We start from the raw sequence: 17,377 nt of genomic DNA, 5'->3' as shown, positions 1-17,377 counted from the left end.
TTCTGCTACAGGAGAGCAAATCCACTGATAGGCATTAAAGTTTTAAGCAGCAGTTGTTGCTGATTGAAGGGAAGATTAAACTGATTATTAAACAGCCTCTGAAACAGAAGTTGACTTGTACAAATGCTAAGTGTTTGCTTGAAGGTAAACATGTAAGCAAATATGAATGTGTGACATTTTAGAAATGCAGATATACTCTCTTATTCCCAGTTAGGGCGAACCATCCTTTATTCACTCCATAATTTAGTCTAACATCTTTGCACTCTGTACCATTGCACATATGATATACATGTTGGTATTGCCTGTTTGTCGATTCTCTTAAGTACGATGCTATGCCTGGTCAGTGAGTGTTACCAAAACATTCACAAGGTTTGCAGATTTTGCCAAATACGATGAAAATTATAACAAAGACAATGGCAGATATGGCTCAAAAGAAATATATGCCCATTTACAGTTACATTCAAACTACAACTCAAAAACTGTTAACAGACAGTACAGCAGCCGAAACAACAGTAAAATAATGGAGAATATAGGAGTATATATTGTACTGTATAGCATCCATCGCCTGAGACCATGAGAACAAACTTTGGCTTCCTTTTATTCCTCTTTTCTTAGCGAGAAACTTGGAAACATTGTGTTCAAATACAATTTATCTGGCCACCTCCCAGCCCTGCATTATGACTGCATCCCACTTTGTCCCACACACAAACTCAGAGCTCAAATCATCTCAAACTGGTTTCCTAACGTGAGAATAGGAAACTACTGTACTCAAATAACCTCAGTCACAGTCTAGTGTCTGATCTTTTTGCAAAGCTAGCTGAGATTGCTGATGGCAGCTTATACAACTTATTCTCCAAAAAATTTTTTTAAAATCTCATTATCGTTTATAAATGAAGATATGGCTTGTACTTACCAAGTGCTCTTAACGGTAATACATTTGTTAGTTAAACTATAGAGTATTTACCTAAAAAATAAATCCCCAGTAGGGCTACTCCACATTAACTAAATCCTGCAAAGAAAAGTGATTTTGGTAAACAGAGCACCGTGTCACTAAAAGAAAGCATCAGACACATCGATATAAGCAGGTATGGGAGGGATTTTGTGGCATACACACATATACAACACAGCACCAACATTAGTTAGGTCCCGGACATCTGATGCGAGTCTTCTTGGCCTACACTGGGGGTGTCCAACTCCAGGCTTCAAGGTTTTAGATATCACCCTGGGTCAAATGATTCGTTCATTACCAGGCCTCTGGAGAACTTCAAGACATGCTGAGGAGGTAATCTAGCCATTTAAATCACCCGTGTTGGATAAAGGATACATCTAAAGCCTGCAGGACACCGGCTCTCAAGGCCTGGCGTTGGACACCCCTGGCCTACACTGACAAAATGTCCTCCTTTGGTGCTCTTTACAGACAAAATAACATCAGACTGAGCTTGAATTGAGCTCAAGCCACTGATGCAAACATGCAAACACACACTCTGCACCGGGTGTGTGTTTGCTCATGCAGCCCTCTGAGAAAACAGTGGTGAGAAAAAGAAAATGTCATGCAGTGAAAGGGATGGTTTCCGTGAGAAAGGGAAAGAAGGAAAGTCGTTGTGATGATGATGATCATGGTTGCAGACAGTACCCAACGTACCAGTAATGTTAGTCCTCACTGGTCAGTGATAGTGATTCTGTAGAAGGAACCATAGCAGTGTGTGGGACAGAGGTGTGGCGGGGGACGGAGGGGTGAAGAAGAGGAGACAGAAGAGAGAAAAGGAGCGCAAACAGTTACAGCGCAGGAAATGACCAACATCGCATGTGCGAAGCTCTCACTCATGGCAGCTCACAGTACAGAAAAACTGGATTGGAAGATGAAAAATGGGCACTTAAAACAGATTAGTTTTAGTGAAGATGTTAAAAAGCTGTCATTTTCCAGTGAGAGCTTCGCTCAGCCACGTTAGCGTCCTCTACAGTAAAACTGGTGAGCTACTGACAGTTAGCCCCAAGTTAAAGAGGTTAGCTAGCTCACAAACACAAGAAAGTGGGGTGGGGGAGATTTTAAATGCATACAATTAATGAATACCAGAAAGGAAGCCCCTCCACATTCCCATCTCCCCTTCATTCATCAGATCACGTTTTAATTCAAAGGAATCCAGACGACCTTGCTTTTAGCAATAGATTATTTAACAGGTGATGCCTGACAACGTGACGAAAGTTTGGTGATGGCTGAAAGATACTAGCAAGGTGAAAGAAATTAGTGAGATGTTGTAGTTGTAGTGCCTATTTGGGGATAACTAGCAATCTACCAGCCTATTAATCTATCCTCTATCAAAACCAGCGCTTTCTACTGTCCTTTACCTCCTTTATCCCCTCATCCGGGTGTCTTCACATCCCCCTTGTTAACAGAGAGTATCCACACTTCAGCTTTGGTGACATCACATTATCTTAAACTGTAGTTTGGATGTCAGTGTCCTTGTAAAATCTACTGCGGCCTACTCTATGATGGAAGAGTTTCCACTCACCTAGGCACACTTGGGGGTGCGCGGTTAGGCCTGGAGGGCACGGTGGGTGGTGGCCCACTGTATGGGTCAGGAGAAGCTCCGGGGCGAGAAGGGACAGGGGGACCCCCTGCAGGAGGAGGCCCAGGTGGAGGGCCACGAGAGCCTGGACGGGCCGGGGGTCCTGGTGGAGCCCTGCGGTTTGGAGTTGGACTGGTGGCCGGAGATCTTGATAAGAAAGTAGAAGTGAAGAGAGGAACATAAAAGGAGAAAAACATCAGGAAAGTGTCAATAAGTCAGATGCTTCGTCTTTTTAGAATATTCTTATTTACTTGACCACATGTCAGAATTAGACATGGGCTTTTAATTTTTGTTCTCCCCAACCTGTTCCCACACGTACTCTCTCAGTTCCACAGTCTGATGTCTCATGTGCCTTACCGTCCTCCAGATCCGCTACGCTGCACCTGAAGCCAGGAATCGTCCACGGGTGGTGGCATGGCGGTGGTTACAGTAGATGTGCTGATGTCGCCGATGATGTTGAGAGCCTCCCGCAGAGCGTGGTACATCCGCAGCATCTCGTCACGGTGCTGGGCCTGCTCCTGAGACTCCTCCATCAAGCTGTTCTGGTCACCACATGAGTACAGCTGGGCCAACAGCTCAGCATTAATGAACTCTTTAGTCTGCACGCAGAGGGAGAGAAACAAAGCACGCTGTCTGTCAAATCTCAAAGTCCTGTCGTCTCAGCATAACATACGAGACAACAGCAGTGCTCGCTGATGACTCACATTGTTGATCATGAGATGCATGATGGTCTTCGGCATCAAGTCACGGACGGTCTTGTTGACGATTGCCATGTAAGAGTCGACCAGGTTGCGGATGGTTTCCACTTGCCGCTCCAGCTGAGGGTCCATGCTGTGCATGAGGTTGTCAGAACCATTTTCATCACCACCATCACTCTGTGAGACAAATTAGGTTTTTTTTTAAAAGTGTGTGTGTAGCAGAGTTACAGAGAGGGTGATAGCACTTCAGGAATGACAGGAAGGAAAAGGTTTTCTCCAGGAAATTATATTACCAGCTGAATGATGAACACACAATTCATCAGTGTAGTTAAATGTTGATGAAAATAATTAAATAAAAATAATTTCTTTATATTTTGCTTCCAAGAATTCAGACTTTCTAGTAATTTTTAACATGGTCTTGAGCAATAATTCTTCAGGTTTTCTGAAGATCTTTCACACTTTCTATTGGACACGGCTTAGACATTTATTGGCTTTTCACTCAATTTCAGTCCAGTCCTCCTAACTGACCACTTTCACTGGATTATTTTTTTCTGTTTGTTAAGCCATAACAAGTTCACCTAACTCAAGGGATGAACCAGTGCTGCATTTATTAAGAAAAGATTATTTAGTCAAATTTACACAGTTTGATAGGCATAAAATGCTATCTTTGCACCAGCAAGGTGATTCCCTATCAGTGGTTCAAAAATCTACTCCTAATGATTACGCTGAACTATCCGTTTACTGATCACTGTCAGCTACACAACTCAGGTACAGGTCCATTTAAGTAAAAGTACAGTTCATGCTTTACATAGAAAACACAAAAAGTGATCTAGTACCCAGAATAACATACCTTTCCTTCCTTCTCCTACAACGCCAAATAGCAATGAGAGATAAAAGACATTGAAAAGGACAGATGGCAAATGAGAAACACAATAACATTAAAAGAGACTGCAGAAGGAAACATCACAGCAACCACCTGAGCTACTACTGGACACAAATAATATGAACTGGGAAAAAATTCCACATTTGTGAGAGTGTTTGCGTCACAGTGTTGTCTGTGCACGTGTGCTTTAGATGAAATCTTACCGTGACCCTTTCAGGATAAACTCCGGCTCTGAGGAAGGAGGCTTTCCAGGCATCAACGTCTTCCTGACTCTCACACGCAAGCTCCAGCTGACGGTAGTCCTTATACACATTTCTGTGGAGACACAGTGTGAGCAGTGCACTCCAATAGTCCCGTCTCATCAGCTGTACGTCCTTCCACCAGTGAAGGTTATTAACTAAATACAGTCACAGTCACTTTAATGTAAAAACTTGGAACTTGTTCTTTCCTCCAGAATTTCTATCTGTTTTCACTTTATATTATCTTACTTCATATTTTCTACTCCACTATCCTACAAAAATAGCTTTTTTGTTACTTCACAACATTTACTTTATAATTCTGGTCACTTTTAATCTACTTTTTTTTTTTTTTGCATACAAAACTTGTATCATTTTTTGGGATTAAAATGCCCTAAAGTATAACTTAGTGCTTCTTATCTACAACAGTAACAACAATAAAGTCTGGCTTACATGTAGATACTTAAAAATGTCATGCAACGCTGGAAAGGGCACTCTGCACAATTTAAAACCTTTACTTTCTTAATTGAAGTTCATTTTTCTTATATTCTTGTCCTTTTACATTGGAATAATTTTTACTTAGGACTTTAAATTATCTGCAGACTTCCCCAATATCGGGATATTCTTTAAGCTTTACAACTATATCCTCACTGGCTGTCACACAGAAATCCCAAAACTCATTTAATGTAAACATAAAAGTGGGCGAAAGAGCAACTTTTAATGCTGTGGTGCATTTAAGTTGTTTCTGCGTTACAGTGTTAATGTGTGTGTCTAATAACACCTCTGTTCGGTGTTGAAGAGGGCAAAAATATGCTTGCTGGACATGAAGCCTTTCTCCACATCGCGCAGCTTCAGGTTGTCGACCTGCAGCATGTACTTCTTCTCCTTCTCCTGCAGGGGGTGAAAGAGACACAGCAGTGAGTAGAACGAGGAAGACTTCCCTGATAAAGAGGAGAAAGGGTCATGCAGATACTCTCACTGTATAAAAAAAGAGTCGCTTTAAAGGAAAAACTAGTGCAGATGCTGCATTATGATCACTCTGGGCTGTGAAATTTAGAGCTACGCATACAATTGTATTATGTAACATATATAGTAAATGGTGAGTGTGTGAAAAAGGTTTTGAGTCATTGGTTTGCGCTGCTGATACAGACAAAAAGATAGCAGGCTAAAAGAGACAAGCGGATAAAAAAGGTCAGCGGGAATGAAGAGCAAAAGCTCGCACATTCAGTTCTACAGCAGACGAAAGAAAAGCAAAGGAGATGGATGGGAAAGTACAGTCTGTGGTTTTGATTACAGTTGTGCAGAGTCAAGGGGGTGGGGGGGGGGAGAGCAAGCAACAAATGAGAAACACACAGACAGAAAGAGAGAGGGAGAGGGAGAGCGTTCCAGGCTAGAAATCTCTTGTACTTGTAAATTTGCACACAACATATGATACACAGACGTCCAACTATTTATGAATCAGGGAACCTCAAAGTTTGTCAGCTCAGTCTGATCTCTATCTTTATCTCAAGTAAATAAACTCACACACACACACACACACACACATATATATATATATATGCCGCGGTTGGACTTCTCAAAGTCTATTGATAGAAAATCCAGTTTCTTGAGTCACGGTGCATAATATGCTGTGTGTGTGTGTGTGTGTGTGTGTGTGTGTGTGTGTGTGTGTGTGTGTGTGTGTGTGTGTGTGTGTGTGTGAATGACAATAAAATGAGAATTAACAAAATGAGATTCCAAAAATAGCATGAGGTTGGTGAGTTTCTACAAACATTCTCTAAACACAGACACAGAAATACACACACACACACACACACACACACACACACACACACACACACACACACACACACACACACACACACACACACACACACACACACACACGGGCATGCGCACACATACACACACCCTGCTTTGGTTCCAAACAGCACCTTTTGAGCGTAGTCTCTAACTAACCTTAAAACCATCTGGATGGCTAACCACGGACTTGCCCTGCCCAACTCAGCATGTGTGTGCGTGTGTGTGTGTGTGTGTGAGTGTGTGTGTGTGTCACAGAGAGAGCAAGACAGACGGGGATTGAATGTGTGACAAACTCCTTCATCAAAGGATTTATGACCTGTGCAGCCAAATGGTCATATCCCCTGAATGCATGTAAAACATCACAGAGACACACATAAAGACACAAACACATTTGGCAGTGCCCGTACACCGAGGTGTCCGCTACCCAAAAAAAAGACGGCTAAACAAGAAGTCGCCCCAGGCCGCTGAAAGCTGACATCATTATTTTATAAAGCTGGTGAGTTCCCATCCCCCATTTCTCTCTTTTTCTTCAATTTCACCATCATCTCTTTTCTTTCTTCACCCCCCTCCCCTCCCTTGTTCCTCTCACTCTCTGGCTTTCCCTCTCCCTGGGAGTGAGCAACCTTGGATTGATTCATACATTTTCCTCTCCTCTGGCCAGTAAATCCAGTCAGGAAAAATGGAAACAGGGGAAGAGGAGGGGCAGCGAATGTGCACATGATGTGGGGAAGGTAAAGAGAAAATACGCTAACACGGAGAATAACTATGTTATACAAGAACAGCAACAGTAAGAGAGAAATACAAATGATTTCTTGAGTTTTCTTGAATGTTAGTGGGGGGTGCAGATGATGCGAGACTGGAAGATTTGAGTTTGAGGTTTGATCAGTCTGGCAACCACACATGCCAGAAAGTCAAACAACAAATTGATGAATACCAGATATCTGCTAAGACTGTCCATGTATTTGTCCTATTGCAACATCAAATAAGACCATTATCAGTCAGCCAGTTTCTTGTGTGTGCATGTGTTTCTTTTTTATGTGTGTGTACTAGTATTGGGGGGGAAGTAGGTGCTTGAGTGCTTTGCCATATGCTCCTATAAAATCCAGGCAGTGTGAGTGGGCAATGTTACAGATTTCAGATGTTAAGCACACTCGCAGGGACGCATGAGAAAACAAACCTGCAGATGCACACATGTGGTCTGAAATGCACACTTTCTCTGCACAGGACCAAGCTTCAAGTACACACACACACACACACACACACACACACACACACACACACACACACACACACCATCCTCACACACATTCATCAACAGGTCATTTGGGCTCACTTGGACACGAAGCTCCTGATTTTGATAGCTGCTAAGCAGGATTTCAGCTCTAGATGAGCATCCGTGGTCTCATCTTTCATAGTGAACCATAAGTTATCCTCATGAAAGCTCTTTAGAGTGAAACTTCTAATAAGTCGTAGTAGTTGCTCTATTAAAAAAGCTGCATTAAGCGCTAACTGGTACAGACTAATAATTTTTTGCATCATATAAAATAGGAAAAGCCTTCTGTGCACAGGTTGTGCAAATTAACTTGAAGCACATGATTAGTTTGCTTTTTTATTGGGTACAATTGGGTAAATCCTTCCTTCATAATGGTTACATTGTTCATTTTTATCAGGTTATCCTATGTTAAAAAACAGACGGGCGTAAAATGTGTTCGGGTTAAAGCTAATCCCATCTGCTTATTATATGGGACATTTTTAGGCAGGTGCTTTGAGAAAATTATTCACAGTGTTTGACTAAATCCATCTGTCATTACTTAATTAATATTCCACAGAGTTTCCATTACTCTTTAGATTGATTGTAATTGTATTGGCATCAAAGCAGAAATAGCAGAGGCTGATTACCACCAGACTGAGCTGCAAAAATACACCTTTTTAGGTTTAGTTTGATATTTTCTTTAAACACTTTTACATTTTTTCACTTGTACACAAAACACAGGTGTGATCCTTGTTGGGGGTTTTTTATGGGTTTTTTTTTCGTCTGAACACCCACACCACACACACACACACTACAGGCGGGCACTTAGTAGTTGGTATTTGGAGCAGTGTGTGAACAAAGTGCTTTTCATGGTTTTGTTTTGCTAGTGTGTAAGAGCAGGCTCATTATAGAGAGTCAGGGGAAGTTCACTTCTGGATTCGTAAAGGAACTTCACCACTCCGTACGCCATCCCAAAAAATATCTAAAAGAGTCAAACACATAAAACGTTCGAATATGGGCATTTCTCTCACACACACACACACACACACACACACACTTGGAGGTGGTAAACACCAAAACACACACATACATGGGAACATTAACCAATTAACACTCTGAAACAAATCTGAGTAGCTTGGTTGGCGAAACCATGAAGATACTCGTTTACAGCATCCATGTTGTTTTAAGAGGCTGGATGTCTTCGTATGTGTGCGTGCACGTGTGTGCGGTGGTGCGTAACTGTGTATGTTGATGGGAGTCTGATAGAAAAATCCTGGTGACTTGGGCCATGCATCAAAGGCCTGCGGAGAAGCCGCACGGCATCTGGGAGCAATAACGTTGCTTCTAACCCTTCATTACCACAAAGACTGGGCCCTGGGTGGCAGCCAATGGTAATTTTCACAACCCTCCTCCTCACCTCCCTCTGCTTTTCTTTCCCTCCATTCTTCTGCCATTTTCCCCATTGACTTCTGTCTTTAAGAAGAAAAAAAATTAAACACAGAGGGGATTTCTTTTAAAAAAGGCGCACGGAGAAAGTAGTATAGAGTGAGGCTCAGTGGGTTTGATGCACTTGTTCAGACCAATTTCATCAATTTATAGATTTTTGTAGGAACAGATTTGTCACAACGTTCTTGTAGAAAAGATTTGTTTGTGAACATAAGCATCTTTTCGTTGTGTGTAACGAAAAAACCCACTAACGTACGCAAAAGCCATGTTTGGTCTGTGAGCAACATATGAGAAACAGAGACGGCATCTGAGGAAACCTAATTTGACTTAATGCTGTTTGGACTTTATTTAAAGTAAGGCCACATGTTGCCAATATTTAAATGAGGAACAGACAATGATTTAGCTAAGAGAATTACAACGCTGAAGAGCTGGATTGGAGCTATTCTGGGGCAGTGTGTAAAAACACACAGCTGTTCATGACTCATCTGGCTAAAGATTGCGCAATAATGCTCATAACAAATCACCTTGAGCAACGTGCCAGGGCCCACACTCTATAATACTCCATTTATCACGCAAAAGTGCCTTTTTGATAACAGCATGTCAGCTGCACATGTTTCAGGAACTCAAATCTAATCTGAAACGTCCAATTTCGCAGCGATATGAACGTTAATTCTCACATTTTCTTTTTTATGACAAGGTTTTGGCTCCTTCGATTATCTTTTTTCATTCCTTCTTACAGAAAAAAAAAACCCAACAGCCTTTGAGCTTTGCTTTGAGATTTTCCTGTGGGAACTGCACAAATGTGAACAAATGTCTTTGTGGAGAGATGAAACATGCTGACTGCAGTTGAACACAGCCTGGCAGGTTAGTGATACCTTCCTGTTTAGTGGTTAATTGCTAAACAGTCAATTATCTGCCCTGAATTTACTCCTGCAGAAGGTCAGTGTTACAACCTCGGGGCTATCAAGGACATGTGATCAATCACCGTTGACCACCAAAGCGTAAAAGAAAGGTTGGCCAGCAGACTAACTATATAAACACACGCTAAAATCCACACACGGCGGCAATCTTGTCTGGTGGAGGGCAAATGTTCAGCTGGTGTGTTTTGTGTCTCACAGCAAAACTCCCAGTACAAACCAATCACAACTAAATGACATGAAACCCGAGTTCCCTCACAAGCAAATGAGGCACGCAATCGTCTGCCAGTGTTCACGCATGTTTTTCATGTAAGGATTATGTACCTTAAGGTAAACACGTGATGTCAGAATACGGGGGAAACACTGTGAATGCTTTTATAAAAAGTTTTAATGCTACACTTGGCACTGACCCACATACATTTGCAGTAAATTCAGTCTCGTGAAACTTCATGAGCATTAAAGCTGTGTCAGGCTAAAAGTCAAAGAAATAAAAAAGCATGAAATAAAAAAAAAAACTATAATTATAAATATCCATACATCATTGGAGAAATGCACTTTATTTTATAATGTGTAAAACAGTCACAGAAATAGCAAAAATGTATGTTTTATACATTTTTAAACGTCAATAAAATTGCCACGCAGATACACATACACAGCTGTGTTTCCATCACATCAGCGGCCGTTACCTCCAATTATATTAATTGCCTAGAAACTTCGCCTCACCCTGTACCTACTGACAGCCCAACCCCAACCTTGAACCTGAAGCTCACTTTAATTTAACTCTAAACAAACAAATTGAGTCTCATCCTAAAATGTATGTATTTATCGCTTAGTGGGTTATGTTGTGGTCACTTGGATCCTCGAGTCACCCGTATACTTTGTTTCATGTAGTCATTTTTGTTCTCACACTATGCTCCATGTTTCCAAAAAAGGAACATCATCAACATTATCATATCATAAACTAAATATATGAACAAACCAGCCTGTGTCCCTCACCCTTCATTTCTATAATCTCAAATCTTCTTTTCCATTCATGACAGATTTTATCATTCTTACAGCCTTTCTGACTTTCCCTGCTACATCATCCTGCGCTCACTTCCATTAACTTAAGTATGTTTAATATCTCAAACAGACATTTATCACCCCTTAATCATGTCACTACATTCTTTTTTTGTCTCTATCTCTCAGCCTCTGATATTTTATCAAATAAAAACTGATGACACTATTTATGATAAGGCTCAGGGGGCATGCTGTCTATCTCTGCTTCCACAAAATCTGTAATCTGTCTAAGGAGGTACAGATTGCTATCAGTACCTAAAAACCCAGCTTTATAATCCGAGTGGTAGTGACCTCTGAAGGGTGTACTCTGGGACAGGGTTGACAAGTTAAGACGATGGATAGATGGATGGATAAAATTTCTTCTGTACATTTTAAATGCTGTTTTGGAAAATCTATGTGCTTCTTGAGTTGAAAAGATCAAATGGGTACACAACCCTTCATAAAAGGTATTAAACACAAACAAATGGCACATTAATTAATGACTGTTGTTCAGATTCAGGTTGGCTGTTTGTTAGCTGCCGCTAGATTCACATTTATGGAACCAGTATAAAAGTGGTATCGATTTTCCCATCTAACGCCAAAAAGCACCTTCCCACAAATATTTCAGTTACTTAGTGGGGCACGGTGATGAAGCGGTTCGCGCTGGTGGCCTAGGCCTTTTTTGCATGGGTTCTCTCTGTCCAAAGAAATGCTTGTTCGGTTAACTGGCGCTTCTAAAATGTGTCCGTCTCTCTGTTTTTTTGGCCCTGTGATGGACTGGTGGCCTGTTAAGGGTCTTCATGGCCTCACCCGCTGTCGGTGTGGTCGGGCTCCAGCCTCCCAGCAACCCTGAGCTGGATAAATGAGACGGATGAGGCTCCCAGTGTTTCCTGAGCCCTTTCTTCAAGCCACTGTCTTTTTAAATATGCTCCTTTCAACAGATAAACATCACTGATACGATATCACATGAGAGAAAGGAAATATAACCGAGCTATTATGCGGTTCACATTTTCTGTTACCCAAAGAATTATGGCTGTTTGTCTCTAGATAGAAAATGAGCTGCAAAGTTTCACAGAAACACGCACATTAAAACACATTCAGCCGTTCAGATTTACAGGCTGTTTCCACAATTTCGTACAGAGCGCTCTCTTAAATACATTTACAGAGCAACACCCGCAATCTTATCTTCCCCACACGCAACGCAACGAAAGACACAGTTTCGCCCACGAACTGGCGGAGCTGCTGTCAAAGCAGGAAAAACAAAGTCAGAACCTTGAGGTTTTTCTGTGACAGTATTAAGCAGCTGTATTTCACGGCAAGACAGAATAACATGGGAGCGCAGATCACGCGTGTGTATGTGCATACTTTCTCAGCATTTCTGGCTTCCCTGACTAAGAGTCTGAAAAGTAAGCTGTCTGCCTGGTCATCCAAACAGTGGAAACAATGTTAGCGCGACCGCAGCATTTCCCCCACCTACCCATTAAAATTCACTCTTTCCAATCCTCCAAACCCTAAACTCGACTGCAACACTAATCCATTTTATGTCCTATGAGGATTGGTTTCTGTAATTCTCTTTTTCTGGCTTGCTAGGTTCTTTTTTTTTTTTTTTACATTTTTTTGTTGGACCTCCTTGTTCATGGGGCATCGTTTCGCCCCCCATTTTGAAGTTCTTCCCCATTTTTCTAGCCGTCCAAGCGGTACTGCTGACTCGTCTCTCGTGGGATCGTGCCTGCTTTGATTTGGAGCTCAGGTCGGAGCTCAGAAACCGCAGCTAAAACAAACACATGGCTTTGGCCACCACTACACTGCACACGTACTACTACACACACACACACCTGGAAACACTAGCACTAATTACTCCTGTCTGCTAGAAGTAAGGACCAAACCTAACTGTGAGTGCGTGTGAAGCCCTAGAAAGTAAAGGAGGAACTTTTGACTGGTTGTGTCTCAACACTGCCTTTTCCCTCCTCTTTTGCACGCACACACACACACACACACACACACACACACACACACACGTCTTTCGCCCTGGTTCTGATTTACCAGTCGTATGTCACCCTTCCAAGCAGCAACCAACCCACCCCCCTTGCCACCACTATGTGTGTGTGTGCTGGGAAGGCTGCAGAGCTGCATAAAGGGCTCTTTATTCGAGTCGGACAGGGAGAGGAAATCAGCTTTAGAAATAAAAACAGAAGGAGCAAGAGAGAGATGGAGACCACAGGGCTGCACATCTGGAGTTATTACAAGGCTTCCTCCCGCTTGCCAAGAAAACGCCGACATTCCTGCCCCTTTCTACAAAGACCACGGAGCCTCTCCTCTCATCCAGGCTCACTCCTACATGCACAAATCCATCACTCATACTCATAATATATATATTTATATATGTATGCTCACATGTATCAAAAGCAGGGATGCACTGCATTGAGAACACGCAAATGCTTTGCGAAACACATAAATTCCTCCATGTGAGAGCGCAAACGCGTCCACATACGCTTCCACTAAAAGGCTCCCTCCCTCTGCAGCCAGTCCTTCACTCCCTTTCCAAACTTTTACAACACGCAGGCCAAATGAATGTGTCTCACTTCCTGTTCACCTCTGACCTTCCACTTTCTCCCTGCAAGCCAGAAGAGGGAGACTGGAAAAGGAGGGGTGAGCCAGACAGAGGGAGTGGAGAGAGAAAGAAGAGAGGAGAAAGGAAAAATAGGGGGCCGGCGAGCTCCTCCTCTTTCTCTCTCCATATCTCCTCTCTCTCTCTCTCACTCCTTTTCTCCTTCTGTCTCTCAAAGGGAGAACTTGGTGGCCAGTCCCTTGCCACGTCGAACCTCCAGCCAGTCCACCTTGCCTGCTACCGGAGATCCCCCTTTTGTCTTTTTCTTTTCTTTTTTTTCCTTTTTTGCTCTAGGAGCATTTGAACCCTGATCAGCCAAGGTTTCCCCCAGCAGTGTGGCAGCAGCGCTGAATGAAAGAACAGGCAAATTCAGCAAGGATTTGGGAAAGAAGAAGCATCACCTAACGCAGAAAGATGCAAAGAAGTGAAACGAGATCGCCAAGACGCAGGTATCCCCCTCTTTCTTTCTTTCCATTCGGCGTACGTCTAAGGAGACGAAAGGTTGCATACTCCGGCGTTTTAGCGAGAGGTGTTGGGTTGGGAGGATTCGGCTGACCACAAATATTATCTGATAAGATCTGTTCCAGGGAGATTAACAGCACTTGCACTTGCAGCTGTTTTTAACCATAACTACTTGAAACTCTAATGACTTTTGTTCGGTTTGGCCTGAAATTTTAAGGGAACTAAATGGGGCTTAGGCTGCACTAATTTGGGCTAAATAGGTTGACCATTTTTGTGTGTTTTGGCATCTGTGCTGGGCTTTAGTTTTTGCCTTTAATCTTTTCTAAATGCAGAATTCTTGCAAAGAAATACTAGTTACTTTGTTACATTAATATTTAAGACCAAAATTCTCAGATTAAAAAGCATATAATTAGCCGATGAGTAATTAAAGCTCATTGGCTACATATAACAGATTTATGACTTCTAAATGTGTTATATTTGATATTTAACATTAATTAAACACTTTCTGTGTGTTTGTGTTTCCCCCGTAGAGCTCGGTGAGGAATGTTGCTTTTCACAGCGGGAAACAGGAAGGAATGTCACAGAATCTGCCAATCAGTGCCTATCACCTCCGTCTAACCTCTCCCGCTCCTCCTCCTCCACCACCACCACCTCCTCCTCCATCCCTTCCATCCCAGCTCACTCAATCATCCCCGATCGGCCCTTTGCGGCAGTCAGACTGCGAAGATAAGCCAGGCCCCGGAGCCTGGCTGCAATCACAGTGAGTACGATTAAGAGTGTGTGTGGTGATATATCTGATTCTGATTCTGAGCGCATGAGTAAAGAGTCCTCCACAGCGCTACCCTTCAGCCGCCCGGCCCGCCTGCCCAGTGTTCAGACTACCTGTTCAGGAAGTAGTGGTTGTACAGTAGTCTGCACATTGGTTAGGCTGGCCGGGGAAGCACAGGACGACTGCCTAAAAAAAGCAAGATGGGGGGGTAAAAAAAAAAAAAAGTAAGAGCACTCCAAAGGGCATTCAGCAGGCACAAACACATCAGGCTGTGGGAACACGCAGCTGCACCACCCCTCGTCCATCTGGACCAGCCCGGGCACGAGCCTAAATAAAGCACCCAAAGGCTCCACCGCAGAAGGCCTAGCCCTCGCCCAGGATGGATTTATGAGTGATGGAGAAGTCCTAAAATTTTGAAAGCAGACCCATCAGGTTGTACTCTTATTAAGCTATATGATGTTTGTGTAACCAAGACCTCACTCTGCGACTCAGCTTGTGAAAAATATTTAAAAATCGTCACAATAAAGAGGCTTAAGTTTTCAATGTTGTTGTTTTTCTTTTTTTCTTGAGCAACTTATCACACATATACGGGCTCCACAAAAAGTAAATAAACACCACAAGCATATAGATATAAGTGATGGTTGCGAGACATTTTTAACATGTTGTTTATTTTCCTATGCAACCAAAAGCTGAAACCAGAAAAGTTCAGCCACACAGAAAAAAACCCAAAAAGATAACTAAAGCGCACAGTAAACCTCCAGCGTCACACTGCACTCATAATGAAAATGTACAATTATGCCTCTTGCTTTCCCTGCATCAGCTTGCGGCCGCTTTACCTCAAATGACCATGTAATGTGCAGAGAGGCAGGAAGCCACCAGACAGAAATGTTGAAAGAGCAGCCACTCTATCATTGTCTGTTCACCGTTTTGTTTTTGGGTTGGCTTTTTTTTGTTGCTTTTTTATATAGCTCTCCCGCCAAAAAAAGACAGAAAATTGTGGGTTTTAGTGTTTGTAGGTGATGTCATGTGAAAAGTTACAAGTTTAGCTACCCCCCTCCACTTGCGGCCCCTTGCTTCTACTTCTTCTCTGGGACCACAGTTTACCTTCGGGCCTGCCTGTCTTTGATAAAGCAAACCCACAGTGTACCGTTTCGAATCCCCACTCCCTCGCAAACACGCCAAAGCAAAAGAAACGTTCACACGGTGCCTCATCACAGAGCATCGTCTTCAGGAATGAACACCACAAAACCAACCTGTTTCCATTTACAGCCCTGCCACCAAACACACAAGTGTATATGCATTTATATATATACACACATACACACACCCGTAACGCACAAAGCAAAAGTCCATGTGCATGCACACACACACACACGCTCACCATTAAAGCAGACATGTTACTATGAGTGTGCTGAAAGCAGCGGTCTGCTGTTTCCCCCCAGGATGTTTACAGCTGGGATCACCAGGAGAGTCTGGCTTTCTGGCAGCTTTACAGCACGAGCAGGGAAACCCGGGCAGACACACACATGCGCAGTGACTGAACACACACACACACATACACAAAAGAAAAAGGGCACCCAAAGTTAATACAGGCACTAAAAAAATGAAATGAAATCAAGCCATTTGTGCCTTTGTACTATTGTCAATGTGAAACTGCGGTTGTCACATGCTTGTGTAAAAATATGGATTTGATTATACCAATGCACGGCTATCACAAGCGTTACAAGTCTATAAAATCCAGTGTTTTACATTCATATACACAATGTTTCTTTACAACCATTTTTTTTCTCAATTTGTGGCTCATCCCCCTCACTTTCACTCTGCTTTGGGAAGCTTTAAGCTTTAGAGCGGCCTAATTCAAAGAACTGGCATGTCCTGTGGTAATACAGACCAGAAGGCTTCTAAGAGCACACACACATGCATGCGTGCACACACGCACACACTAATCAAAACATCCTGGCACCACTACTTGGGTCGAAAGTTATTATTAGTGTCTGGAGGTGGAGTGTGTCCATGTGTGTATGCGTTTGCCAGACCATGGCGAGGGTTTTCCCCGTGACAAGCGGCACCACCAATAAAACAGTCGTGTGCTGATTTTGCAAGATGGTGCAAATAACGTTTCAACGCATATACGTGAAAAAGGGTGTGCAAAAACGTGGAGTTTTCTGCATGCACTGATGCATTTTTCCCCCTGAAATTAAACAAAGCATCGTATTTTGGCAGGTCTCCACGCAGGTGGTCAGCATAATTCCTTAGGAGTACTCTAGTGTGTGAGGGGCTCATGTAAAATGTCGGATATAAAACATCACGTAAAGTCTCTCTTTTTTTTAGGCTACAGCTACAACAGCAGGCTGAGCTGAGCTGTAACGTCAGCACGTGGTGTTGGTTCTAGGGCTCCATGTGTCCTCACAGCTCCATGTTCAAATAAATAGACATTATGAGAGAGAGGTAACAGATGGAGGGAGGAGACAGGAGTAAAAAAAATAGGAGACTGTGACAAGGAAAGACTGAGACAGAAAGCAAGAGGCGAGGAAAGGATGACAGACTGTTTCTTTTGTTTTTTGGGAAGAACATTTGAGGACGTCTCTGGGAAAGAAGGAGGGAAGGAGGATGTAATGTACCAAATCAGCCCTTCCTACCTCTTTGCCTCCCCCATCTGTGCTACCTTTTCTCCCCACTTTCTCTCCTCACATGGTCC

The 17,377-nt window shown here is 42.8% G+C and overlaps 1 protein-coding gene across 11 annotated transcripts in view; it reads right to left on the bottom strand.

Moving 5' to 3' along the window:
* Positions 1–17,377, bottom strand: part of dnm1a (dynamin 1a) — a 50,628-nt gene that overhangs the window by 3,191 nt on the left and 30,060 nt on the right. For 4 of the 11 annotated variants that reach the window (XM_084935301.1, XM_084935305.1, XM_084935300.1 and 1 more), the window contains 6 exons: positions 5,166–5,275; positions 4,352–4,463; positions 4,116–4,130; positions 3,272–3,442; positions 2,925–3,166; positions 2,511–2,714 (listed from right to left, as the gene is read on the bottom strand). In XM_084935301.1, the coding sequence (XP_084791427.1) occupies positions 2,511–2,714; positions 2,925–3,166; positions 3,272–3,442; positions 4,116–4,130; positions 4,352–4,463; positions 5,166–5,275 (854 nt within the window). Of the gene's footprint in view, positions 1–1,642; positions 1,680–2,506; positions 2,715–2,924; positions 3,167–3,271; positions 3,443–4,115; positions 4,131–4,351; positions 4,464–5,165; positions 5,276–17,377 lie in introns of those variants that run through there. The other 7 variants (XM_084935308.1, XM_084935302.1, XM_084935306.1 and 4 more) reach the window with 3 other exon arrangements.

This window comes from Perissodus microlepis, chromosome 7 (genome assembly GCF_051167445.1).
Source record: "Perissodus microlepis isolate ML-2025 ecotype Zambia chromosome 7, ASM5116744v1, whole genome shotgun sequence".
Lineage (NCBI taxonomy): Eukaryota > Metazoa > Chordata > Actinopteri > Cichliformes > Cichlidae > Perissodus > Perissodus microlepis.
This window is presented reverse-complemented; position numbering and strand designations above follow the sequence as displayed.